The sequence below is a fragment of the Bombyx mandarina genome, chromosome 26 (assembly GCF_030267445.1).
Source record: "Bombyx mandarina strain Sakado chromosome 26, ASM3026744v2".
Classification (NCBI taxonomy): domain Eukaryota; kingdom Metazoa; phylum Arthropoda; class Insecta; order Lepidoptera; family Bombycidae; genus Bombyx; species Bombyx mandarina.
Window position 1 is genome coordinate 5,458,156 of NC_143232.1, and position 27,333 is coordinate 5,485,488.

Consider the following 27,333-nt stretch of genomic DNA (forward strand, 5'->3'; position numbering starts at 1 on the left):
CTATGTTCATCAGGGACAATATCGGCTTCTAATGGAAAAAGATTTTTTCAAATCGGTCCAGTAGTTTCAGAGCCTATTCGAAACAAACAAACACACAAATCTTTCCTCTTTATAATATTAGTATAGATTCTTACGTAGCGTCCTTGTTTACTGTTTGTACATAGGAGATATTAGTTTATAACCATTTAAAATAAAACAAAGTGAGATTTAATATAAAATATAATCAACACATACAATCAAACATTTATATGAAAATGCAGAGAAACGAATAATATATTTACGTTCTGATATTTGAAAATCTTAATCTCAGTGTTGAAATGTTTGTGTTAATAATATGCAAATGATTTAATTTGCATCTAATGCATCTAACTTAGATGCTAGAAATTACGTAGTAAATATGTATGTTTTGTTGGAAAGTAACACTGTTTGTCTGTAATGTTTTCACGACCGAACTATTAATATGATTTTGACTAACTTCAATATCTAAAAAGTTTGAATCCTGGGAAATATTGCAGAATTCCGCTGCTGACCGCGAGTGTTCGCGCAAGCGGTCAAGTGTCGTCCAGACGGGTGAAGTTACGAGCTAAAAACTAGTTTTTTACATAATTTTGATTCGCTATGAGATTTATTATTATTATATTTAACCGCCGTCTGTTGTAGTGGTAAGTGACATGGTCACTACACGAGGGGGTCGCGGGTTCGAATCCCGCCAGCGGAAGATATTCGTATGATAAATATAAAATGTCTTTTCCAGGGTTATGGATGTATATTATATATATATGTATGTGTATAATAAAAGTCTTACATTTATTTCCTTTATCTGGTACCTGTAACACAAGTTCTTTATGAACTTAGCACGGGATCAGTTAACGTGGCGTGATCATATTATATATATTTATTATGGCAATTTAGTGTAATCCACTTCCTATAGCTACAAGTTCTACATTCGTAAAAGAAGTATTCACTTCCTCAATTCAAATTTGACGTTGCAGTTGTTCACCGGCGTCATGAGCACATCCATTTTGAATTCCACCTTGGAGATATCTGCGGTAACCTTGTATCGTCGTATTAAATGCACTAGAGTGGTCTTCATAGACATCAGAGCATAGACTTTACCTGTAACGAGACAGATTATAGAAAAAGAACGATTTTAGTGTACTAGTTGGGTAATTTGATACTCATTGCTTATTAGAGTCTGTAGCGTGCAACACTAGCATATCGGGTCGCAATCGGGTGTCATCGGGCGCGATCGGAAATCCCGAACGCGCAGGTGTCCCGTGACGTCATCACAACAAGATTCGCGCGCCGATTTAAGTTCAATATAAAAACGAAATTTTACTTTAATTTGTATCATCTAGTGCAGTGATTCCCAAAGTGGTCTATAGCGACCCCTAGGGGTCTATGACAACCTGGATCTCAACACATACACTGATAGTAACTGTTTACTTACATCATACTATCTTATAATATCAAGACATAATTAGCTGAGGAGATTTAAGATTAACCCTTACAAAATTGACACCAAATGTTGATAATTTATTATTAAAGCATCAGGTTCACCTTCTCACTAAAAATATTGACTTATTGCTATGTTATTTTATTTATAGTTTATTTTATGTTACGTATATTTTACATAACAGATACAAAATTTTATTTTGAGTAGTTTTAATTTAAATTCAATTAATAAATGTATAAATGAACATGTGTTTTTACTTTAAGTTTTTAACACTAAACTTTACTACAGTTAGAAATTTACAGGAAATCAATATCAGGTAAGTAGGGGGTCTACCCAACACGGAAAAACATGGCAAGGGGTCTACGACACAAAAAAGTTTGGGGAACTCTGGTCTAGTGCTAGCGTCGTTTACTTCTTTTTTGTTTATATTTTAACATTGCACACATACATCTGAACATTACAAATATGATTGAAATAACGGGTTTGGCTTTTTGTATATTCCGAGTGAAAATTTTCCTCGAATACGGAGAGCTAATATCAAACCACAAGTCCATAGACATCGCAACTTGAATATTACTACCCTCTTGGGAGACATGAGATGACGATGAAAAAGCAGAGTTTATTGTCTATTACAGTGCTAGGGCATCGCTAGCACTCAACCAGCGGATCCCGGAGATCATGGAGTTAGTCACCACGAAAGTCTAGTGTAGAGGTCCCTTGCACCCTCGGACGCGTTACCCTCCGTTACCCACGTAGAAGTCAAAGAAATCGAACTGGACGAAGAGTTCGATGTGTAACTTAACCCACAGATACAATCCAGTGAGTCTCTCGCCGGATCTTCGCAGTGGGTCGCGATTCCGATCCGGTGGTAGATTCAGTGAAGCACTGCCCTTGCCAGTATTAAAATATAAATCAGGCTGAGTCCTGTGAACTCAACCACCGGTGAAAGTGAAGCCAGAGTAACTCCTTGAGGCTACTACTGTCAGATAGGTAAAAGTCACACGCGGAAGTCTCTGTTGTATTATATTGTATTATAAATATTACAAGTGCTGTTCCACCCGAGAAATTGGAAACCGTGGCAGTCTTGTGAAAGAAATATTCAGAGTTTTATAGTTTTTATGATATAATTTTGTAAGTAGCAATCGAACATTCATTTTGTGTTTAACAGTTATAATTGTACTACTAATTATAAAGTGCTTATTTATTTTTTATAAACAATCTGAATCTCATTTTAAAATTACAAGGTAAATTTGAATTTTAAAATTCAATTCACATTTTAAAACTTAAGTGACATTAAAACATACAATATATTATAGTTGAATACGTCACTGTCATCAGACAGGTTCGAAATTTTTGCCAATTTTCAAGCCAATTTTTGAGAAATAATGACGAAGTAACTGCAATGTTGCATTTGCATTTAATGTTTTTAAAATGTCTATTTTTACATAATTATTTATAGATGAAGGCTGTCTGCGAAATGCATTGAGATTTTATGTTTTTATTTAGTCTACTTTATAATTCTTTCACGTATTCGGAGTTCGGCGGCTACGTATATGTGGAATTTGTTCATACAAGTTAAATTAACTGACGGAATGACGATTTCATAGCAGTTAGTCATGACGCTAAAAACATATTCCCCTCTTGACGAATGTGCCTGAAAGACATTGTTGTAAATAATACGATCACTGTTTTTGCTTTCTTAATTTAAGTTTTACTCGTTTTAGCTTTGATATTTCATTCTGTTATATTTACCGATACATGTCCGTTTCCCGACGCTGAATCCTGCGAATGCATTAGGGTCGTCGGGCACACCTCCGGGCTCCAACCAGCGCTCTGGTCGGAACGTGTGCGCGTCCGGGCCCCACACTGGGTGGCGGTTCAGACCATAGATACCCAGCACACAGTTACTGTCGGCCGGTATCGTGTAGTTCTCTGAAGAAAATATATCACGGGTCATTGACAATTTTGTACAAAACCTTACCAAGGCCCACGCTCTCCTACGGTTCTGAATGTTAGTTATTGAGCAAGAAGGTATCACAAGGTATCACAAGTACTTAAGCGTATCTTTGAGGCTGTGGTAGAATATGAGAGATGGCGAACGCGTTTTCACCACGGGCTGTACCATTTTATACGATGACCTAAACGTCATTAAGAGTACAAAGACCAGACGGGAAGGTCACGTGGCGCGGTAGTAAGGTCGGTACACAGACGCCTTCTGGAGGCAGCTTAGATGGTTTGACGGCATCGAAAAGATCACCAAGAACTTAGTAGTGATAAGATGGAAAAGGAATACTCGCGAATGGATCGAGCTGGAGAGATCTACTGGCCTAGCCGCGGCTGTAACACCACTAATTATGTTGATGATGATAATCAAATGTGGAGGTATTTTTCAATTTACAGTTCTTATAAAACTATAAATTTATCTGTAGATTTGGAGGACGTTCATGCGCATTTGTTGCCGTGGTCCATAGACATCGCTGCGAATTTCCCCACTCGCCTTAAGACATGAGGTCTTTGACTCGTTTCTATTGGTTATTGTAGACCGCAACGATGACTCATGACCGTACGTAATGTGAAGTCTACTCTACACATTTCTTTATTTTGTTGTGAAACAGTATTTTATTGTGTCTCAGACTTTTCGGCGGGAACGCGAAGAGGAATTTGAGTGATTTATTTTATTTTGTCTATTTAGTGTTTCTTCGGGTTTTAATGTGTAATAATGGTGGTTTGTTAACGTCCTGATCCTCCAAAAAGTCCACTGAAAAATCTCAGTAAATAACCGCCATTTTACTGAGATTATATTTCATCCCATATCATCTCATCTCATTTTATCCTAGTCGATTAATGTCTCAAATTAATCATCTTCATTTCACATCATTTCACTCCCTACTATCATTTTTCATAAAAATTAAAAATTAAAATGAGACATGACGTAAAGGTCTTAGTTACCAGGTCATAAAATCCCTTAAAAACAATAATTGTGTCTCAAATTTCAAATTAGAACGTACGCCGGCTTCACGGCTGGTACAGAGGGAATATTGTTACCTACCCGTGCGGGCTTACAATATTTCCTTTTATTATTAAAAGCTAGATTACTAGTCAAAGAGCAAGAGACGAATTTTGGATGTTTTGGTAATGTAATAAACGTAAATTGTACGTCATATAGGTACGTCATAAAGATAAAGAATGAGTATATCAGAGGAAGTGTGAAAGTAGCTCCGGTGATCTACAAATCAAAGAGCGGACGGTTAGCGTGGTATGGACATGTGATGCGTAGAGAGAAGATGCATGTGACTAGGAGATGTGTGGAAATGGTAGTGCAAGGTAGAGGTGGAAGAGGTCGACCGAAGAAGACATGGATGGAGTGTGTGAATGAAGATATGAGAGAGAGGGGAGCGAGTGTTGCGATGACGGCTGATAGATGAGAATGGAAGAGAAAAATTAGCTGTGCCGACCCCACCTAGTGGGATAAGGTGGAGAAAAAGAAGAGTAGAAATGTACGTTATGCTATATGAAAAAATCATTGTGGATTTTGGATCTCCTGCTATTCCGAATTCGTTAACATCGATAATATACAGCTTCTTTTTAATATTTTCCGACAGCATGAAATACATTCCGAAAATTCATCGCCGGCTCTTGGACAGATAAATGAAATGTAAATTATCATTAAATAAAGCAATCACAAATCATCGCTAAGCATATATAAGATATCTAGGGAATTTCTAGTGTAGAAAATAAAAAAACTTATTGTAAGTGTGTAAGGATGTGGTAAATGAGTGAAATAGGCATGTAGCGCTGTGAACGATTAAGGAGTATAAAAATAACAAAACCTCATTCAACCACATACCAAGGTAATGCCTCATTATAACAAAAAAAAATGTCCAAAAATAAAAATAAATGTTAGGGGTGGACAACCCTTATCACTTAGGGGTATGAAAAATAGATAGTAGTCAATTCTCAGACCTACTGAACATGCATATAAAATTTCATAAAAATTGGTCGAGCCGTTTCGGAGGAGTTCAATCACGCACCCCGTGACACGAGAATTTTATATATTAGATTAATTTTGCTTACTCAGTTCAATGTCGCTTTCAGTTTGTCTCAAAACAATTGGTACGATCGGGTATAGTCTCAAGGTCTCCTTTAGGACAGCTTCGACGTAAACCAACCCTGGGTAGTGTGATCTATCGACATCTGCCTCTGAGTCTCCGAACATGGAGCTTACTCTGTTTTTAATAATAATAAAAAAAAACGCGTCAGTGCATACGTCTGTATATTGTCTGTACAGACATGAATAATATACATATTCATATGCAAGCAGGTTTTTGTACTAAAATTAATTGACCTTTGTGATAAACAATATTAAATGAAGCAAGACGAAGAAAGATTATACTCGAAAACAATTTGAGTGTCAAAGCAGTGATATTAAACCTTTTTTTTTTTATATAAAAATAATTAATGTAGAATAGGGATCGCAGCGCATAAAATAAAACTTAGACTGTTCCAAAATCTACTGCTATAATAATAATAATTAAAAAAATTAATTAACACTTTTGATTACGTCTTGCTCATTAATCGTCTTCGCCATCTTCCTTTTCTCTGTCATTCTCTTTTCCCTTTCTTTCCGTTTTCTCTCACTCACATATTAACGATCCGTTCCACACACTTTTCATACGTTCCGTTCTTACTAATCCTACATTAATTTTAATAAAGTATTATAATGTATACTATGCTCGTAATAAAAAAGCTTTATAATATTGTACTATTGTACGTTTCTTAAATTTCGCGGCACACAAATGTGTCACATCGCAGTGGTACAGAATCACTGGTCCTAGTATTGAATCCTGATCAGCATCTCATGATTGAAATACCTGTCGATTCTATGAAACTATCAACATTCGCAGAAGCCTCAAAACTTACTCCTGGTAAACTTTATTCTGGATTTCGGGGTAAGAGCCCAGTGCCATCATGACCAACGTCAAGACCCATGACGATGTATCGTATCCGGCGACTATGATGGTGTCGACCTCATCTCTGATCTCTTTGTCGGTCAGAACATCGCCGTCAAATCCTTTCAGTAGCAGATCTAGTATTGATTTATATCTGTGTGCTGCAATATATGGATAGCCTTGTTTTTATTATTTTACTAGCTGACCCGGCAAACTTCGTAGTGCCTCAATAAATAAATAAAAAACCTAAACTTTTGTTTAAAATAAACTTAAAACAAACAAAAGGAATCCGTCCGACAGGGGAACACATCAAAGGAAAAACAAAATTGTTATTTTCATTTAATTCCAAGCATTTTCATATTTATTCACCTTATAAACCTTGTCTGGAGACGTCCACAAATAATTCAAGACCAAGTTTAGCCAAATCGGTCCAGCCGTTCTCGAGTTTTAGCGAGACTAACGAACAGCAATTCATTTTTATATATATAGATTATTGCTTAAATGGGTGGACGAGCTCACAGCCTATCTGGTGTTAAGTGGTTACTGGAGCCCATAGACATTACAACGTAAAATGGGCCATCCACCTTGAGATATAAGTTCTAACGTCTCAGTATAGTTACAACAGCTGCCTCACCCTTCAAACCGAAACGCATTACTGCTTCACGGCAGAGACAGGCGGGTGGTGGAACCTAGCCGTGTGGACTTACAAGAAGTCCTACCACCAGTAATGTAGGATACCTTATAGACGGGAACGCGTGTATCATTGATCAGAGCTCATCACAACCTAAACTGTTGTATGATGGATATTCAGAATGATATACGGAAGTGACGGGATGATGGTGTCACCACAATGCGTACTTCTGCATAGGACAGTCGTAATACTACAGAATTGAGGCATAGACCTCATGCACTTAACGGCTCCGGTAACCCTTTTAAAACCAGGTGGACCTTGAACTAATCACACAAGTACACTAATCGCATTAAAAAGATGTATTCATAAAATCATTTAAGAATAATAAGAATTGTAAAGAAGGTAGTTTCCTTATACGTACCGGTGTCGTAACAATGTTCGTCAGTCGGTGATTTATTCTTAGCGGCTTCCCTTTTACGCTTTATAATCTGAAAATAAATTAATCATCAGCAATTTTAGAAGTCGTCGTGGCCTAACGGATAAGACGTCCGGTGCATTCGTGTTGAAGCGATGCACCGGTGTTCGAATCCCGCAGGCGGGTACTAATTTTTCTAATGAAATACGTATAACAAATGTTCAGGATTGACTTCCACGGTGAAGGAATAACATCGTGTAATAAAAATGAAACCCGCAAAATTATAATTTGCGTAATTACTGGTGGTAGGACCTCTTGTGAGTCCGCGCGAGTGGGTACCACCACCCCGCCTATTTCCGCCGTGAAGCAGTAATGCGTTTCGGTTCGAAGGGTGGGGTAGCCGTTGTAACTATACTGAGACCTTAGAACTTATATCTCGAGGTGGGTGGCGCATTTACGTTGTAGATGTCTATGGGCTCCAGTAACCACTTAACATCAGGTGGGCTGTGAGCTCGTCCATCCATCTAAGCAATAAAAAATAAAAATATACAATAAAAGTTCTTTATATACCGCGAATATGGAAAAGCGCCTTTGCAAAGGACATTCGGTTGGATACCTACATATTGGAATCCGAATATATGTATTAGGAGCTTACCCCAACTATGCAATTAGCAAAAATATACTTACGACTAGCATTCGCTCTTATCTCGTAGATACTCCGAAAATACAAGATGGTAAATGCACATCTAGTACCGGACTAGTTTGGTATCATAATGTAATCATAATATCTCGCTGTTGTTATACCTATTATGAGTTGGTGCTCGCAGCGGATTACGCATGGCCATGCGACCAGAGGGGAGCCGCGTCCAGGAGGGGAGCCGCGTCCAATCCCTCCAATCCAAACCCTGCTTACGGACAACGAACCATCGGCGCGATGCGCTTAGTCCTCTTCGACTGAGTGAATCGTGACCGAGGACGTCTCACTTTCCGGGCGACAAGGCAGGGCTGTTTCAGCCGTCACCTGGAGGAGCCAGCGCCAAAGTGCCTGATTGCTGATGGTGCGACGAGGACACGGCAGAGCATACGTCTACGCACTGTCCCGTTTTCACAGAGCAGCGCCGCGTCCTCATCATGGAGATAAAACCGGAACTGTCGCTGCTAACCGTCTTGGGTAAGATGTTCGGCAGCGTCCTATCAGGCTGCAGGCAATGCTCGACTTCTGAAAGTGCACCATCTGGCAGAAGGAGGTGGTGGGAAGAGAGAGAGCTTTTCTTCCCTCTTGGCGCCGTAACACCGCCGCCGATCTGGGGGCCGAGGGAGAGCGTTCGTCCAACTATGGCCCCTGTGAGGACGCAGTCTGTTCCCGGTGATGTTCACAGGGTGACCTGAGGGGGTCGAGGCTGCGCCGCACGCTATCGTCACTCTAGCCTGCTGATACCAGGAGGATGGGAAGATGCGTCGGCGGATGCGGTCTGCGTTACCGTAATCGCTGTCGTCACCGAACGCACTGTGCAAGAACAACCCGGTCGGCCGACCCGACAAGCCGGGTACTGACCCAGAGGGCTATCCTGAGCACCAGCGGCACCGTACCGCGGAGACCGGCGTCGTTGTTCGTCGATGGTCGCCTCGACGACTCGTCGGTCGGTTGTCCTCGGGGTGGCGATCTCTGCTTGGGTTCTGACCCCGGACGGAGATCAGGCATCGGGTGAGAGGGTGCAAAGGGAGTCCTTTGGTTGGTAGGGCCTTCAAATCTCCTTGAGTCCGCGGTCTGCTCCTTACATCTGCAGACCGTCAAGACCCACGTATCGCGTACCCTGAGATGCGGATACCTCAAGGGAGGTTCAGCCCACTGCGCGAAAAAAAGAGTATCCATTATGCTTACCATGTTCGACATTGCATGTACTGTCTCAACAATTTGTTCTTCTTTTTTCTTTAAGCCACTAATTTTGTAAATGAACGAATTGTGTAATAAAACATTCTGGAACCGATATATCAACATTGACAATAATTTGTCGACCGAGTGGATGTATTTCTGATTGAAATCGCTGTCCTCCACTGGTATACCAAACGCCGTTACTAGATAAAGAAAAGGCAGTGAATTAATAACATTTATGTAGGATTGATAAGAATGAAAAGTATGGAAAGAGAGTGGCACGGAGCGTTAAGATGTGAGTGAAAGAAAACGGTAAGAAAAGGAAAAATGAATGACAGAGAAAAGCAAGATGGCGAGGACAATTGAATATGCAAATCGCAAAAAAGGTGCCAGATAATTATTAATTATTATAATAGAGAAGATTTGAGAAGAGAACCATAAAAGTGCAACAATGAAATAGTCTTATTATATGCGCCACGATTCCAATTCTACATTTATTTTATAGAATTTCTATCGAACTAGTTAATGATTTGGTGTTTCGGATTCGTATGTTGTGACAGTGGCGTTTAAGAATGCTTTTCCACTCAATTCAAGCTTTAAGCTTTAAGCACTCACAAAATAATAATCTGAAAGCCATTTGTCTGAAGGGTGTCGTAACCTCCACGGGGCCTTTAGCCATTTCATTTCCGATTTCAGAAACCAGTTTCCTTGATTCATCATTGAATACACCAATGAAGCTGTTTAGTATTTGTTGGTTGAACGCCGGACTAAGCAGCTTACGGTGACGCTTCCAAGTTTCACCTGAAATTGGGACGTTGGAATATGAAGAAACCACATTCAGTGCTGTAATATCAACTTCAATATCTATTACTAATACTTAGTCTGGCCATAAATACTGTTACAATTGAAAATAAACAAAATATTACATTTTAATTTAGAAATCTGTCATTTTTATATGATTGCTCATTGAGTTTTCTCATTTTGGCGCCAATACATTGTACAATATTTTGCGATATTAAAATGGAGTGGGGTGATAAAGAAAACCGAATCGCTGTGATTGCATTACACAAAATAGGTATGGAGCCAAATGCAAATTTAAAACTCTCCATACGCTTGGTATTAGTAAAATGTTTGTGTACCGAGCTATTAATAGGTGCAATGAGACCTCCTCTGTTTGTGACAGAAAAAGATCTGGCCGTCCATGTAGTGTTCGTACGAAAAAGCTGGGGTAAGGGAAAGAATTCGAAGAATTCCTGTCCGAAAGCAAAATATTTTATCTCGGGAGATGAAGATAGTACCTAGAACCATGTCGCGTATTTTAAAAGATGAGTTAGGACTTGCAGCCTTTAAGAGACGTACTTGTTATTTCATAACTGATAATTCAAAAGAGAATAGACACCAATAGAGAATTTTGTTTACGGATGAGAAATTTTTTACAATTGATCAACATTTTAACAAACAAAATGACCGTATGTATGCTCAAAGCTCTAAGGAAGCTTCCCAATTAGTCGACAGAGTGCAACGGGGACACTATCCGACTTCAGTGATAGTTTGGTGGGGTATTAGCTATGAAGGAGTGACTGAGCCATACCATGAAAAAGGTATCAAAACATCGGCTCAAGTGTATCAAGATACCATTCTTGAGAAGGTAGTGAAGCCCCTTAACAACACCATGTTCAATAATCAAGAATGGTCCTTCCAGCAAGACTCGGCACCAGGTCATAAAACTCGGTCTACGCAGTCTTGGTTGGAAACGAACGTTTCGGACTTCATCAGAGTTGAAGACTGGCCGTCGTCTAGTCCCGATCTTAATCCGCTGGATTATGATTTATGGTCAGTTTTAGAGAGTACGGCTTGCTCTAAGCGCCATGATAATTTGGAGTCCCTAAAACAATCCGTACGATTGGCAGTGAAAAATTTTCCCATGGAAAGAGCGCGTGCTTATATTCATAACTGGCCTCAACGTTTAAAGGACTGTATTGCAGCCAATGGAGACCACTTTGAATAAGATTTTTATACTTTAAATTTATTAAAATATTATTTAAACTAACACACTGTCATCATCATCATTATCCTGCCCTTCTCCCAGTCACCTGGGGTCGGCGCAACATGTTTTCTCCTTCCATACTCTTCTATCATATACCATTTCTTCGCTCACTCCCCTCCTACCCATATCGTCTTTCACACAATCCATCCATTTCTTCTTAGGTCTACCTCTTCCTCTAAATCCTTCCACATTCATAGTTAACACTCTCTTAACAACCTCATTTTCATTCCGTCTCATCACATGTCCATACCATCCCAAACGTGCACTCCTCAGCTTCTCTGTCACAGGTGCCACTTTCAGACTTCCTCTAACATATTCATTCCGTATTCTATCCATTCTCGTTACTCCACACATCCATCGCAACATTCGCATCTCTGCTGCATGCAATCGCCTTTCATCCGCCACTTTCGTTGTCCAACACGCTGATCCATACAAGACGGCAGGCCTTATTAAGGTCTTATATATCTTCCCTTTTAGGGGAAGAGGGATGTGCGAGTCACATATGGTGCCCGTGACCTGCCGCCATTTCATCCATCCTGCGTCAATTCTGTGCCTGACAGTACGATCCAGTTCACCGTCGCTTTGGATAACAGACCCTAGGTAGCGGAAGTCTTGACATACTGGCAAAGGTGTTCCGTCGAGGGAAATGGGTGCAAAATTGGAGAGACCGCCAAAATCACAGAACAGATGTTCTGTTTTCGATCTGCTGACTAACACACTGTAAAAGTAATAAATGTTATTTGCAATAGATTTTTTTTTCCTTTGTCTCAGTATTTATGGCAAGACTAGGTATATAAATCTACAGTGGTTTTATGGATGTTCGGTTATAACTACTGAACCATGCATGCTCTTATAGAAAGAGTTCATTAAGAAATGTAAACAAGTTATCGCAGCGAAATAATTTAAATGTTTGAATAAAGGTCATAATGAAGTCACGTAAACATGTTTTTATATCAATGATTTGAGAATAAGTTGAATGATATGATAAGAACGAGCGGGTTTTTTTTTTTTTTTTGGTCAGGAGGAAATCGCCGGACTTCCGCCCTTTTCTGGGGATACTGGGCGGGGTATGTCAGAGTCGAACTGACTAAAACCTCCTGTCGCTCAACAACCAACGTCCAAACCTCGCATGAGACAGAACTCATGACAAGGCAAAGGGGGGAAAGTGAAGCGTTTAGTGCGGAGCACATCTCTCCCATCACCCTCCCCCTCGGGACGCCGGACTGGCGGTCGTCGGCGCCACGACCACCAGCCCTCTCGGTCGGCAGACTGTCCGAAGCCCGCCTAGATGGCGCCGGTTAGATATATTAAGCAAACTAGCATTGTTTATTCTTGTATGATATAATCATTAATTTAACATCGAGGTACTTTTCAATAGGGTGCTGGGGAAAGAGATGGGGTGGTCATATTCTAGGCTACCATACAGCCAAAGGTTCGATCAGCTTCCTGAGTGGTTCCCAGCGGTGTCGTAGCCATGGCATAGCTGATGTGGTGACGATAATCGCTCACCATCAGGCAGGCCACACGCTCCTCTTTGAAAGTAATAAAAACCGACCGAACTTACCTGAAGAAGTAATGAGACCATCCCCTAACCAGTGGCTGGTAAATCGATAAGCAAAGTGTTTCAGAAATGTACCATTTGCTATTTTCAAATTATCAACTGGATCAGTTATTACTGTAAATAAATTGATAGACACGATTTATACTTAAAAGTAATTTATGTGTGTGTGTGTGTATTGTACGCCAAATATTGTCTCGGCCCGATATCTATGCTGTGCGTTGAAGTATGTAATGTTAATAATACAAAGCCCTTACAGAGTAGTAGTCATTTTAAACTAATAGTCTTTTGTTTTTGATATTACAATCTACCGAAGTAAAGTTGCTTTCGGGTCATTATAACCACTTAACGCACTTGCCAAAAGAGCCGTGTCCAATGACACATAGTGAACGTATTAAAATCTATATATTAATACGTGAAGCAAAAACTTTGTATCCCTTTTTACGAAAATTGCGCGGACGGAGGAGTATGAAATTTTCCACACTTATAGAGAATATAGAGAAGAAGTGCACAATGCTAAGATTTTTTTTAAATAATGCATAAATGATACATTAAATCAATTAAGAAAACATTACACACACTACATACCATGTATTTGACGCACGCACGCATGCATACTATTTATTGTCAAACTTTTGTTCTTGACGTTGTGGTCAAATTGAGAATAGATTAAATATTGTTTGTCTTTATTAATATTTTTTATAGTGTAGCCTTGGCGAATTTTGTGATTATAGAAGTATAAAATACAATCATAATAGTGTACAAACTTACAATTCCAATTAATTATAGTCGAATTTCGACTACTGCGGGACATCTAGTAAGTATAAAATCATTTATATAGTATTGTTATGTGTGTAAGTTTTACATACCATAATAATCTTGGAATGCTAATCTAGCCACCGTTACACCGCCCTTGTCGTTTGTGTCTTCACATATACTTTTCACAGTTCGAAGTACTCCTGAGACGCGAAAAGAGCAAACGTTTTTGTTATCTAGGCATACTGGTGGCATATCTACTGGTGGTAGGACCTCTTGTGAGTCCGCACGGGTAGGTACCACCACCCTGCCTATTTCTGCCGTGAATTAGTAATGCGTTTCGGTTTGAAGGGTGGGGCAGCCGTTGTAACTATAATTGATACCTTAGAACTTATATCTCAAGGTGGGTGGCGCATTTACGTTGTAGATGTCTATGGGCTCCAGTAACCACTTAACACCAGGTGGGCTGTGAGCTCGTCCACTCATCTAAGCAATAAAAAATAAAAAAATAGTGCTGCTGCAACTAGGCTAGCGGCTCTCAACCTTTTTCATTCAGTGGCGTACTAAGATTCTCTTACTAATTCACGATATATGTAACTATTTTCTTACATACAAACTGTTTGATAGTAGAAAATGCAATTAATTACCCCAGAGATGTGTGCGATAATCCTCAGGTTAACTTAGATAAAAATATCGTGTTTGCAAACCTCGCGACAAACTGGACGGGTGTTTGCGATACCCGAATGTCACGACATTGTGGTTAAGAGCCGCTGGTACAGACTATACATATTTGCCGAAGGTTCGCATTGTTAGTACACGTCTCTTTCCTTGGTGGTAGCTAATTCGTACTGTACTAAATATGTAGGTACTAAGCACAGTCGATACTCACTTTTAGTGTTCCCAATAAACAGATGCGTGTGTCCAATAATAGGCAGATATTTGTCGCACAACGGAACATTATTGATGCTCTTATCTCTCCAATAAAAATAATATAATATTACGCATAAAATAATTAAGAAAACCGGTATTAACATGGCGTAATCAATGAATTCGGGAGCGAAACTGACTCAAATCTCATACGTTCGTTCTTTTATCATTTTCGGCGGTAACAGACGCGGCCCGTGATATATTATTTGTACTAAAATATATCGGGTTCATTGTTTTATTATTATTGAGCGATCATGTTTATCAATAATTCTTCTCAGTCGGACACTCTTGTCAGAGTGGTCGTGGTTGCGTTGACGCTGTATGTGCAGTAGGACCTGTTAGGTCACCCATGCTCCCGACAACCACCCTCCAGGCAATGTGCTTCCAGGTCTGGCGGTTCGAAGCGTTACGAGTACATTCGACCATAGTGGACTCAGTTGCCTTCTTTATTAGGTCAGTCCAGCGGGTCGGTGAGCGGCCGCGTGATCTTCTGCCTTCCACCCGGCCCTGGACTACCAGTCTCTCCATCGAGTGCTCTTTTCTGGAGATGTGACCAAAGAATTTTAAAACCCTCAGTTGCACTGTTGACGAAAGTCGGTCTTTGATACCGAGTTCTTTGAGGATGGATGCATTGGTGTGGAATGCCACCCATGGGATCTTTAGGAGGCGTCTCCAGCACCACATCTCCAGTGCATCGATTTTACGGCGATCCTGCAATCTTAGAGACCAGGTTTCGGCTCCATAGAGAAAGATTGGAAACACAAGACATTTCATCAATCTGACCTTAGTCTTCTTGGTAATCCTCCTACCCTTCCAAATCTTTCCCAGCCGTTCCACTGCTGACCTGGTAATGGCGCATCGTCGTCTGATCTCTTCACCATATCCTCCAGTGCTTGAGATAGCAGAGCCGACATCAATAATTAGCGTCTGCCTGAGCTGCGGAAAGCGTATAACTGCAAATAAACAGGAGATTTGTTTCAGTCTACTGTTAAAAATGTGAAGAGTGAGTGAATTATAACGGAGACGCGGATCCGGTACTCCGCAGAGTCTAGGAACGATTTAAAGACCTAGACGGTACCCCTTTACGATTAAAACACTATCTTCATCAAACGTCTCACCAATCGTTACATTGTATGTTTGATGTGGGAATAGTATTTCACCGGTTGTACAACAGTATTATGTAGCGCGAAATATTTTCATTTATCATTTTGTCTCGCGTAATCAACCACGTTGCCGTATTGGTCTAGAGACCATAGATAATTTTTCCTATGACCTAAGATGATCCTAAAACAAGGAATAGGTATTGGTAACGGTAGACCACGGATCGGTTACGCCGTAGGTTGCTGGCTTTCCACAACAATTATAAAAGGATATCGTATGTAAACAAGCAATAGACAGTCTTACGCTGTCAGTATCGAACTGTATTTAAGCTCTCTTGGACGGTAAATTTTTGTCTATTATTTGCATGCACTAAAAGTGAAAGTAGAAGTATTTAAATAAAGACAAAGAATGAAAGAAGGTAACACGTTTATTTGGTAACTCAATACAAATCAATTACATGAAATATATATAATATAGATAGCGATGTATATGCCGCTAAGCAAAATGAAATTGTAGGGGATAAGACGTAGCGCTCGTCGACCTCATTGCGCAGTGCTGTTGTCGACGGCTTTGTAGAGTCTACTTACCGAGAGGGCTGATGGACGATGCCAGTCAGTCTGAGCTGCTGTGGGGGTGAGCCAAAACCTACACGTGATAATCTAGCGATTGAACTTACCGCAACAAAAAAGGTTTAGAATTTTTTCAGAAATAAGTATTCCTCGACATTTTTTCGCACTTACCCTACCAATTTTTTTTTCGTTCAGAATCGTTTTTAAAATACCCATTGTTGTTTGTCGATGAGGTCTAGATGCCTTAATTTAGCGTTCCTTTGACGGTAGTTACGCCTAACTCCCACTAAAGGACTAAAATTCATTGCGGGATTCTATATGCGGGATATAGATTGCTAACATGGTAACATTTACTATGAATGTAAAAATACCTGAACATTGTGTCTTTAACGGCAGGAAAACCTTATCAAAAGCACAAAAATACAGAAACATCCGCGGGCAGTGAATAGGTATGCCTACCGATTAGTGTAATAACAATTTTGTCCATCCGCATCGTATTAATTGGGTTCATTTTCGGTAAAAACTTACCAATGTCCTAATCCAGGCAATGATGTATCTTCGTGTGATTTAGGTAATAAAAGGACATCGGGCACCTTTGTATGGGACACTTACCTACAGCGAACAAAAATGAAATTAGGTCTGGTGGATAGGCAATTGAATCTAGTTTACAATGGTATAGGTCCCATATCTGTGAGCCGTGGGAATAAGGAGAAACTGGACATTAAAAAAATATATTTTTTTTTACTTTTTTGTGCAATAATTCAAGAGGAAAAAAGGAATAAAAAAAACATGTTTTTCTCTTTACTTTTATTCTGCCGCATCCAAATCTACAAGAGTTTCGTCTAAAAACGCCGCAGGTGCGTGAAATTCTTCTTGATATATAGCCCAAGATAAAAAGTATACCACACTGGCGATGTGCGCGCAACTCCCTACAGTGCGGCGGCCGTGTATACAGGAACAGTAATACCCTTCGAGGCTTTGTCTTCCTTGCAATGCCGGATTTATTAGTATATATGTATAATAGCGTTTTGCTCTTATGTGACGAGACTGTATTCTGCCTCGTATTAATATTTTATTTTCTACCAACTCTCTGCGATGGTATAATTCCATTATATACACTCCGTTTGGCCGCATGTGTTCATGGCAATAAGATTTGGCCAATTTCAAATGGTATATTCCCAAGGTAAATAAAAATAGCTCGGAGTGATATTTTAACTTACTGAGCGGTCATATTTAGTAATTAGGACAAATAGTCAACTTAAAATATGAATTTCATTTTACTTTTATTTCCATTTTCCCATTGTTATGAATTAAAATAACCACATAATATTAAATATGATTGGAAGCACTATGATTTAAAAGTGTTTTGGTTTATGTTCGCGACTTTAAAAAAAGCGGGTAAAAAACGCCCAATGATCTTTCATTCAAATTATTCGATCTTTATTGAGAAACAAAAATCTGACATTCATAATTTTAGTAATGACCCATAATTAATTCACGAAACAAATACAGACACATAATTAATTCTTCGACGGCGGCATCCCAAGTGGATCTTGAGTTTGTTGTCTTAAATAGACACGTAAAATGGCAACTAGTCCGAAGTAGCGTCATTCACACTGAATATCACGTCAGGAAGAATGAAAAACCGCACTCCAAATAATATATTTGAATCTTTGTTAAAGGTCAGACAAATTGAATATTAATTATTGAAATATTTAAACAACGGACAAAATATCACTAGATCTGTTTCATTGCAACGTGATATAAGACAGATACTTCGGTACTTAAGCACAGTTTCATTTCTCAGCTCTTAGATATCAAGATGTTTATTCTCATTGTCTTAGTTGTTGTTTGTGTCGTGCTACTGTTCTATTCGATCAAGAAGAGCAACAGCAATGTTCCTTTGTGTGATAATTATCTGCCTGTAATCGGACATACACACATGCTAATTGGAGGCAGCAAAAGTAGGTTTAAATTGTTTTTCGATTGGCTTTTGCGAGTCGTAGACATTTTTATTTTTTATTTATTACGCGTGATGGTAAGTCGTTTCCGTCACTCATCAGTTTTAGCAATCCCGTACCCTTGGTAAAACAGCTGCCGAAAAAGCAGCCATTGCCTAAAAAATTTATATTAAGTTTACGATTTAATCCGTTTATTATTTTGTCACATATTTTGGATTATAAGGTCGAAGGCTCAATTGCGTTCTTTTACTGTTCCTACCTAATCGCTAGTAGCTTAAGGGGCTATTCCAGCTACTCACGGATTGGCAGGTGAGTTTACGAGCTTAACATGAGAGAGCTTGCTACTAACGCTGGCCCTAGCAAGAGCAGTTACTCGCAGACTTTACTACCAGACATTGCGGTATATAAGGTCCCATTCATGAAACCGGACAGCATGACTGTCTCGCGACAGACATAGGCACAATGTTGGGACCTAATCATACGGGCTGATTCCCTTTACAATAACTAATTAGACAATTTATACTTTTTTTGTTTAATTATACGCTGTTATTTCTTCAACGTGAAAGTTTTTCTTGAACATAAAGTGTTAAGTTCGTTCTCCTTAGAAAAATTACATGCCTGCGGGAAACTTGTGTAATCCCTTCATTTCAATATATATATATATATATATTTTTTAACCTATCTAATCTTATAGCCTTGAGAGGTTATATCAGCGGAACCTTAACTAGTAGGTGAGCTCACGGGGCTCAAACCTGATGACATTGCAAACACGAACCCTAGCAAGAGCCGTGCTTCGCAGAATCTACCACCAGATCGGAAACGCGACCCACTGAGAAGATCCAGCGAGAAACTCAGTGGGCTGTGTCTATGGGTTAATTACTCGTCGAGTCCTTCGTCGCAAGTGACGGATTCGACGAGAACGATGACTGGTGCTTGAAGTACCTAAAAGCACCGTTAGTGGATCGGGAGGATCCGAGATGACGTGTTTGGGGCAACGTCAACTTCTTTCCGTTCTTTCCGCAGGATCGGGAATGTAGTTACCGGCGGCCACGATGAGAGGGTTCTCGTGTCGTGCCGCTTTATCGAAGTGGCGCATCGACGCCGACTGCAAATACTTACCTACTGATGGACTCTAAGTCCAGGTCGTCATGGAGGTCGACGTTCCTGACGAACCACGGGGCTCCGACGGCTATCCTGCAAAAAGGGGATTGAATAATTTGAAAAGATTTTAGGTGAGTGCGGGCCGCGTGAGCGAACACTACACTTGCATAGGTCATATGCGTATGCAAGTTTTGTAGAGTGTCACCTTATTTCTATGGGACATTTTACTTCGCCTGCATATCATCGGGTAGATTCATTTCAAACGAATACACCCGGCGTCTTACATTCTTTAGGACAATTCTGACGACTTCAATTTTTTCTTTCAATTAATCAAGTTTTCATACTAAAATCTTAATGATTTAAAACCAGCTGTAAGCAACAGTCTACTAAGGAAATGAAGGTTACGTTCAATCCATACAAACGTATTTATAATAGAGCATTTTCCCGCAGTGAATTGTATACTACGATTTATTTTACTACTGCTATTATGAGATATGATTAACTACTTTTCGGATTGATCTTGCTTTTATTATCTTCATTTTAATTTATTACGAGTAATTAACGGTCTTAGTGGTAATGGATGACTGTTATAGTAATAGTTAAAACACTGTTATTATAAGCAATAGGTTCGTATCGGGTATTACATTACAGGTAGGTAATATATTTACGGAAGCTTTCCGTTTTGCTGCCAACAAACATTTTGTGTGTTGAGCGTTTAAATCGATACGTACTAACAAATAAGCTTGAAAACATAGGCAGATAGTAGTTTCTATCACAATCACATCTGGGCTCTCTTCTGGCTTCGAAGACAAAATTAAAACGGACATTCTCTGTAATATTTTTAGGATAATTGATTTCAGCGGATTTGCGGAATTGCGCCAATGTTCATTATTGAGTACTTTTATAGGTTTATAACACTTCCTAGTACTCTTTAATAAACTGATAATTGGCTATTTTATTACTATAATATACTGAATGAGTAAAAATAAGTTTTCTTTCTATATCTTCGTTACCGAATCTTCTACTTTTTTTCAGAATTACTGCGATCTGTGAAATATATATGTGGAGAGACAAACAAGAAGGGAGGTGTCGCGAGATGTAAATTAGGACTTGACTATTACTATGGTATATTATAAATTGAGTTTTTTTTTTTTTTGTGTAATTATGTAGACGAATATAGCTGTAGCCACTGATACTATAAATTTATTAATGATAAATTTAAGATTAAAACGTTAAAGTGGTTTTGGTTATTGTTACGCCGGTAAGAGTAACGCTATCTATTGCCGAATAGTCGAACGAATATATCAGAATAACACATAGGCTATAATTTACAAAGATATAGTGTAATACTATTATCAATATTATCGTCCATAATTATTAATAAAATATTTTTTATCTCAGGAATGTGGACAAGATAGGATCATAATAACAAATTACATTATTATTTTTGCAACGCTTCGGTCTTTTATTAGACCTTCATCAGGCATCTGAAAATTACACATATCGATAACCAACAATATTTAAAATAACAATTGTCAACACTACAATATTTACCATAATATGAATTTCAACAATCACTATCCTACACTGCACAGTTGCCTTAGACATCATAAATTAATACAAATCAACAAAGCCGATAAATTAGTTAATTGCTTATTATTTTTGATTTTAGAAATAAAGCTCAAAAGGTCAAAAGGTCTCAAAAAATAGGTATGATAAAAGGTTTACTTGACAGAATGACAAGGTTAAGTAGTAAGGATTTTTATGAAGTTAATTTTAAGAAGATTCGTAACATATTGTTGAATAATAATTATGAAATGCCATTAGTAGATAGTGTTATAAATAAATTTAAAGAGAACTTAAATAATAAAACAAGGAGTTTGGTTAACTCAAATAATAATAATAATTTTGCGGGTTTGATTTTTAATACCCGATGTTATTCCTTTACCGTGGAAGTCAAGCGTGAACAATTGTTAAGTACGTATCTCATTACAAAAATTGGCACCCGCCTGCGGGATTCGAACACCGTTGCATCGCTATATACGAATGCACCGGACGTCTTATCCTTTAGGCCACGACGACTCTCTATGTTCTTCTCTTCAGTTCCCGGAATGCGCTGTATTATGTAGTACATATTTCGAAGCCGGCAAAGCGAGCCGTTGGTATTTGGCAACGACTTGACGACGGTAGACGACGGTAATCACTCGCTACCACTTTGGTCACCTTCGAATGAATTAAAAAAAAAACTAAGCCAACAACGGTGGGTCATGAACTAATTTTCCCATTCGTGATAAAAAAAATCTGTAAAATGTCAAACTACTAAAAACTAGGCTAAGACGTGTAAAATCAAATTACTTTACATGTTGATTACAGTTATAACAGACCCAGAAGACAATCTGACAGTAGCCAACGGCGCACTTCAGAAACATTATTTCTATCAGTTCGCGAGCAACTGGGTGGGGGATGGTCTCGTCACATCAGCAGGTGAGTTTGAATTTGAAATGAAAAGTCTCCAAGATAATTTACCATTTTTTTTAATTTAATTGTACCAACTTCTCTATAGTGAATGCTGAGTGTTGTGGATATCTTGTCATTTTTTCGTTATTAAAATTATATTCAAAATTATCGTTTTTATATGGAACTACTAATAGCTTTTATAAAAATATTTTGAAATTGAACTACACGCTCCATATTGTCTTAGAGGCCCACTGTGCATAAGTCAGTATTTATGTTATGATAAATTCCAGGGGAGACATGGAAGCGTCACCGCAAACTATTGAACCCAGCGTTCAGTCAGCAAATGTTAAACATCTATACAGCTGTATTCAACCGAGAATCGAGGAATCTGATTTCTGCCATCGAAATCCAAATGAAGAGCGGCCCAGTGCTTATCACCGCAGCTTTCAAAGAAATGGCATTAAAAACATTATTATGTGAGTAGCAACGTTCTAAAGATTGTGTTGGCGAACGAACAGATCTTACCACTGTCTATTATACCTACTGTTACCTAAATTTTGGGAAATGTAGCGTGACACATGCAACAGTTACCGTGGTGATATCTGTTTGTAAATACGATCGAATGTTTTTCATTCCAGATATTGATGTTATTCTTATCTCACTCAATACATACTCGTTGCACATAATACCGTAGTCTAGGGATTTGGTGAAATTTCACTGTACACCCTGTTTTCTGTAGATTAAAACGGAAAGAACTATTTAAATGAATGAATTTCCTAATACAGCAACAGCATTCAGTATAGAAGTAGAAGAATGTGATTTCAATCAGAAGTATATTCATGCCGTTGATGAATTAATGGCTGTGATGACCCGTAGACTCCAGAATATTCTATTGCACAATTCGTTCATTTACAAGCTGAGCGCTTTAAAGAAAAAGGAGGACGAGCTGATCGAAACAATAATGGCGATGTCGAATAAGGTAAGGTCATCATCACGTTACATATTCTGTAGCGTTTTCCCGGTATTGCGTACACTCACCCCTTTTTCACTCACTCAGTGTTTTTGCATCCGTACCCCGTAATCCATCCACTCTATCCATCCAGCTCGGCAAAGAGTTCGACGTAAAACCTAGTCCACACTTCAACTCATCTTCTCAGCGGGTTGCGATTCTGATCCGGTAGTAGATTCATTCACGAAGCAGCTGCTCTTGACTCTTCGATATCGAGTCGAGGGAACCCGCTCCTCCCCGCGATCTCTCACAGCTGAAGTTCCGCAAGGCTCTGTCCTCTCACCCCTCCTATTTAGCTTATTCGTCAACGATATTCCCCGGTCGCCGCTGACCCAGTTAGCTTGATTCGCCGACGACACGACTGGTTACTATTCCAGTAGAAACAAGTCCCTAATCGCGAAGAAGCTTCAGAGCGCAGCCCTAGCCCTAGGACAGTGGTTCCGAAAATGGCACATAGACATCAACCCAGCGAAAAGTACTGCGGTGCTATTTCAGAGGGGAAGCTCCACATGGATTTCCTCCCGGATTAGGAGAAATCTCACACCCCCGATTACTCTCTTTAGACAACCCATACCCTGGGCCAGGAAGGTCAAGTACCTGGGCGTTACCCTGGATGCATCGATGACATTCCGCCCGCATATAAAATCAGTCCGTGACCGTGCCGCGTTTATTCTCGGTAGACTCTACCCCATGATCTGTAAGCGGAGTAAAATGTCCCTTCGGAACAAGGTGACACTTTACAAAACTTGCATAAGGCCCGTTATGACTTACGCGAGTGTGGTGTTCGCTCACGCGGCCCGCACACACATAGACACCCTCCAATCTCTACAATCCCGCTTTTGCAGGTTAGCCGTCGGAGCTCCGTGGTTCGTGAAGAACGTTGACCTACACGACGACCTGGGCCTCGAATCTATCCAGATACATGAAGTCAGCGTCGGAACGGTACTTCGATAAGGCTATGCGTCATGATAATCGCCTTATAGTTGCCGCCGCTGACTACTCCCCGAATCCTGATCACGCAGGAGCCAGTCACCGTCGACGCCCTAGACACGTTCTTACGGATCCATCAGATCCAATAACCTTTGCATTAGACGCCTTCAGCTCTAACACTAGGAGCAGGCTAAGGGACCTCGGTAACCGTACTCGTCGAACTCGACAAAGAGTTCGCCGTGCAACCTAACCCATGAATCAGCTCGCTGAGTTTCTCGCCGGATCTTCTCAGCGGGTGGCGATTCCGATCCGGTAGTAGATTTATTCGCGAAGCAGCTACTCTTGAGCTGTTAGGTCTCCTTGGAGGCGCTCGGGCAGCTGTTAGCAAACCCCATCCCTCCTGACTGAATCTTTGCTCGTCCACCTATCCTGGTAAAACTGGAAAGGCATTTGGGCTACCAGTAATCCTTCTTTCATAATAATAAATCTACACTTGCATAGATTCTAACCGGACGCATCAAGTTTTGTAGTCACCTTGTTTCGAAGGGACAATTTACTTCGCTTGCAGAGCACCGGATAGAGGCTCCCGAGTAAAAATAATTAATTCTCGGCGCATTTTATACCTTGATTTATTTAATTAAATTAGTATTTGCGTGCAATTTAACTTTCAGGCTATAAATAGTCAACGAGGAGCTTTAAAGAACAAACAGGAATCTCACGAAAATGGTTGTGCCTCTGGTACGTAATCTCGAAACTATCAATTGTTTTCTTCATAAAGGATAAAGCGTCCGGTGCGACCATATCGATGTTCAAATCTTGTAGGCAGGTACCAATTTTCCTAATAAAATACGTACTTAGCACATATTCACGAACTACTTCGACGATGAAAGAATAGCTTCGTGTACCTAATAAATATTAAACCTGTAATAATTATAATTTCCTGTATAATCGAAACATAGTCAAGTGTCAAAGTAGGTGACGGCGTTCACGATATGATGTTAAAGAGCTCCAGTAATTATTTAACCCTAGATGGGCCCTAAACCCGTAGATGCAATACTAAAATTAACTTCCTAAACTAAGAAAGAAAATCTAATTTTACTAACAAAGAATGCGCTGCATTTATAAATAACAAAATATTTTCTGATTCTCATTGGTTGATATGTTCGGTGAACTGAGTGTTCATGGGATTGAACAAATTGACTGTAGGCTTTTTTCATTTTTTTCCATTTTTGTTTCGATTTTATGTTCCGCCTCAAATATAACAACATTAAACATTACAGAAAAAAAAACTCAATCAATGTCAGACCTTCTCTTGAAAGGCTTGGATGACGAGGCCTTCACGGACAAAGAGATCAGGAATGAAGTTGATACCCTTATAGCTGCGGGTTCTGATACATCGTCACAGCTCATGACGGTTGTCGTGATGGTATTGGGCTCGTATCCTGAGATCCAGGATAAAGTTTACCAGGAGTGAGTTTATAGTTTGTATTTATGAAAATGATTTGTATACTTTTTAGTTTCAAATAATGTAGGCGTTTTAGAATATTTCTCATCACCGCCTGGCACATTACATTGTAACGGTTAATGTTAATCATTGACAACAACTAAGTCGAGGATTTTTGGCGGGAACGCGAGGAGTGAAGTTGTGTGATTTGTTTTATTTTGTCTATTTACTGTTTCTTCAGGCTTAAATATGTGATAACGGTGGTTTATTAACTGTTTGGTATCTGTGAAAGTGCACAAATGTGGGAAAATAAAACAAAGCCGCTGAACGTAGCTTCTCGGGATCCTGCAAAAAGTCCACTGAAAAAGTCTCAATATATTATTATGATCACTATTTTACTGAGATTATATTTCATCTCATTTAATTTCATTTCATGCCATGTTTCATATTAATCAACTTCATTTCATTTCATAATATCATATGTCATATAAAAATTTTTTTCATAAAAATTAAAATAAGACTTGGTCTTAGTGACCAGGTCATAAAATCCTTTAAAAAAAAAACTAAGTCGACTGCAGCTGCTTATCGCTAAGTACAATGGCCAAATCGTAGGTTTATCAAAGCCATCTATCTCCATGAAACGTGCAAATGCTTTGATCCAGACATAAGCAGTTGTGGTGACTGCAGCACGCCCTACGCCACACATAATGAAGCAAAGTTTATTCGAAATAGTGTGAATATTTGGTTTATAATAATTACATACAACATATGCTTCTTGTAGTGAAACATTAATTCATAAAAACTTACTAGAAAACATAATCAGGAATTGGTGTTATTCAATTACCACCGCTGTAAGAGTAATAAAAAATAAATTCTTTATCAGCATTTTCTTGCGATTTTATTTTCGCAATTCGTCATAGTACCAAATTTAATTCAAACAGACAAGATAAAGGATAATTTTATAAGATTGCCGACTGCCATATAAGTATCAAGCGATACGGCTCTAACTATATCGATCGTGAATCTCATGCACTATCGCGTGAGTCTGAGACTTTCACTGATAGGGAATCCCGCTTGACCTCTCAGAAGGTTCGGACAGCAAATGCCCGGTCTCAGGAGATACTTGAAGTACGGGAACCGCGACTCACTGCCGATTGCGTTTCCACTGAGCCTATGTTTCGTGATGATAATAAATAAAGCCCAAGGTCAGACGCTAAAAGTTGTGGGTGTTGATCTAAGTGTTAACTGCTTTTCACATGGTTAGCTTTATGTAGCTCTGTCACGTGTTAGCAATCCTGGAAACCTGTGTGATTTGATTCCCGATAGCTACACGTCTAATGTCGTGTATAGAGAAGCATTACTTTTGTGTGTGTTTATAAACCAAAAGACATGACCAAAAACTGCTGTCCAAATTCACTATTCCACGCGGATAGAGTTGCGGGCACAGCTAGTACTAAATAAACCTCGAAGGTACTCCACAGAACGCGTTTACAGGGAAAGTCAAGTTCTCAACGTGCGTTAGCTATTCATTATAAAAATATTTTTATTGTTACATGGAGCGGTGCTCTCTTCTGAAATATATGATTCCTTGATTAAACGCAGGGTTAACAAATTACCTGTAACTTTGACAGCTACAAAATTTCCATCTATCAAAACCTAAAACACAAAACGGTTGGACACTAAACCACTTGTGAAAAAATGGTTAACATTGAACTATATTGACAAAGAGAACTCAATTAGAAGCAAGATATAGCAGTAGATTTATTAGTTTTCTATCTCTTTTTGTTTATTTCTACGCTCCCCACATAATTAATAATTATTTGACGCGTTATTTTTATTATTCAAATTTTATTTTATATGTGAAATCTTGTAACGCATTTTTTTTAGTTTAATAATTCTTAATAATAGTGATGTCCTTTTGAGGTCGATTAAATACATAGTAAATCGTATTTTGGTCCTCACGATACAGGCTGAGCCTAGTGTGAGCATCATTTTGCATCTGGGCCGCCACTGACTTTTTGTTGACACCAAGCCTCTCGAGATGTTTTGTGAGGCTTTTAGGGACTAATTGTTATTATTATTATTTATTTTATTTACCTATGATATTTGTTACAAAAATATGACTAATTTCAAATTTTATTTCAGAATT

At 39.1% G+C, this 27,333-nt stretch overlaps 3 protein-coding genes across 3 annotated transcripts in view; 2 read left to right on the forward strand and 1 right to left on the reverse strand.

Annotated features, from left to right (window-relative positions):
• Window positions 1-204: 204 nt before the first annotated feature.
• On the reverse strand, window positions 205-14,872 carry CYP340A3 (cytochrome P450 4c21-like). Its single transcript, XM_028184765.2, has 10 exons — window positions 14,575-14,872; window positions 13,799-13,888; window positions 12,936-13,046; window positions 9,940-10,125; window positions 9,334-9,527; window positions 7,458-7,524; window positions 6,377-6,566; window positions 5,531-5,682; window positions 3,209-3,388; window positions 205-1,116 (listed from the first exon to the last, which is right to left on the reverse strand). Exons 1-10 carry the CDS (start codon window positions 14,717-14,719, stop codon window positions 962-964), a joined length of 1,470 nt encoding a protein of 489 aa, XP_028040566.2. The 5' UTR covers window positions 14,720-14,872; the 3' UTR covers window positions 205-961.
• Window positions 14,873-17,954: 3,082 nt separating this feature from the next.
• LOC114250770 (putative cytochrome P450 312a1) lies at window positions 17,955-25,291 on the forward strand. The gene is made up of 7 exons (XM_089738806.1): window positions 17,955-18,246; window positions 20,380-20,469; window positions 21,718-21,828; window positions 22,092-22,277; window positions 22,587-22,780; window positions 24,412-24,478; window positions 25,021-25,291. Exons 1-7 carry the CDS (start codon window positions 18,105-18,107, stop codon window positions 25,212-25,214), a joined length of 984 nt encoding a protein of 327 aa, XP_089594932.1. The 5' UTR covers window positions 17,955-18,104; the 3' UTR covers window positions 25,215-25,291.
• Window positions 25,292-26,286: 995 nt separating this feature from the next.
• LOC114241577 (uncharacterized) overlaps window positions 26,287-27,333 on the forward strand; it is a 6,970-nt gene continuing 5,923 nt past the window's right edge. The window contains exon 1 of the mRNA XM_089738740.1: window positions 26,287-26,389. Coding sequence (XP_089594866.1) covers window positions 26,287-26,389 — 103 coding nt within the window. The remainder of the gene's footprint in view (window positions 26,390-27,333) is intronic.

What these genes read in the sequence shown, in the direction of transcription:
- LOC114250770 (XM_089738806.1), top strand. Translation starts at nt 18,105, where the DNA reads ATGTTTATTCTCATTGTCTTAGTTGTTGTTTGTGTCGTGCTACTGTTC. An exon ending in GGCATTAAAAACATTATTAT is followed by an intron (nt 22,278 to 22,586) that starts GTGAGTAGCAAC and finishes TTCCTAATACAG; the next exon opens with CAACAGCATTCAGTATAGAA. An exon ending in CGAAAATGGTTGTGCCTCTG is followed by an intron (nt 24,479 to 25,020) that starts GTACGTAATCTC and finishes TAAACATTACAG; the next exon opens with AAAAAAAAACTCAATCAATG.
- CYP340A3 (XM_028184765.2), bottom strand. Translation starts at nt 14,719, where the DNA reads ATGTTAATACCGGTTTTCTTAATTATTTTATGCGTAATATTATATTAT. An exon ending in AGCATTCCAAGATTATTATG is followed by an intron (nt 13,047 to 13,798) that starts GTATGTAAAACT and finishes ATTTATTTACAG; the next exon opens with TAATAACTGATCCAGTTGAT. An exon ending in TGAAAGCGACATTGAACTGA is followed by an intron (nt 3,389 to 5,530) that starts GTAAGCAAAATT and finishes TATTTTCTTCAG; the next exon opens with AGAACTACACGATACCGGCC.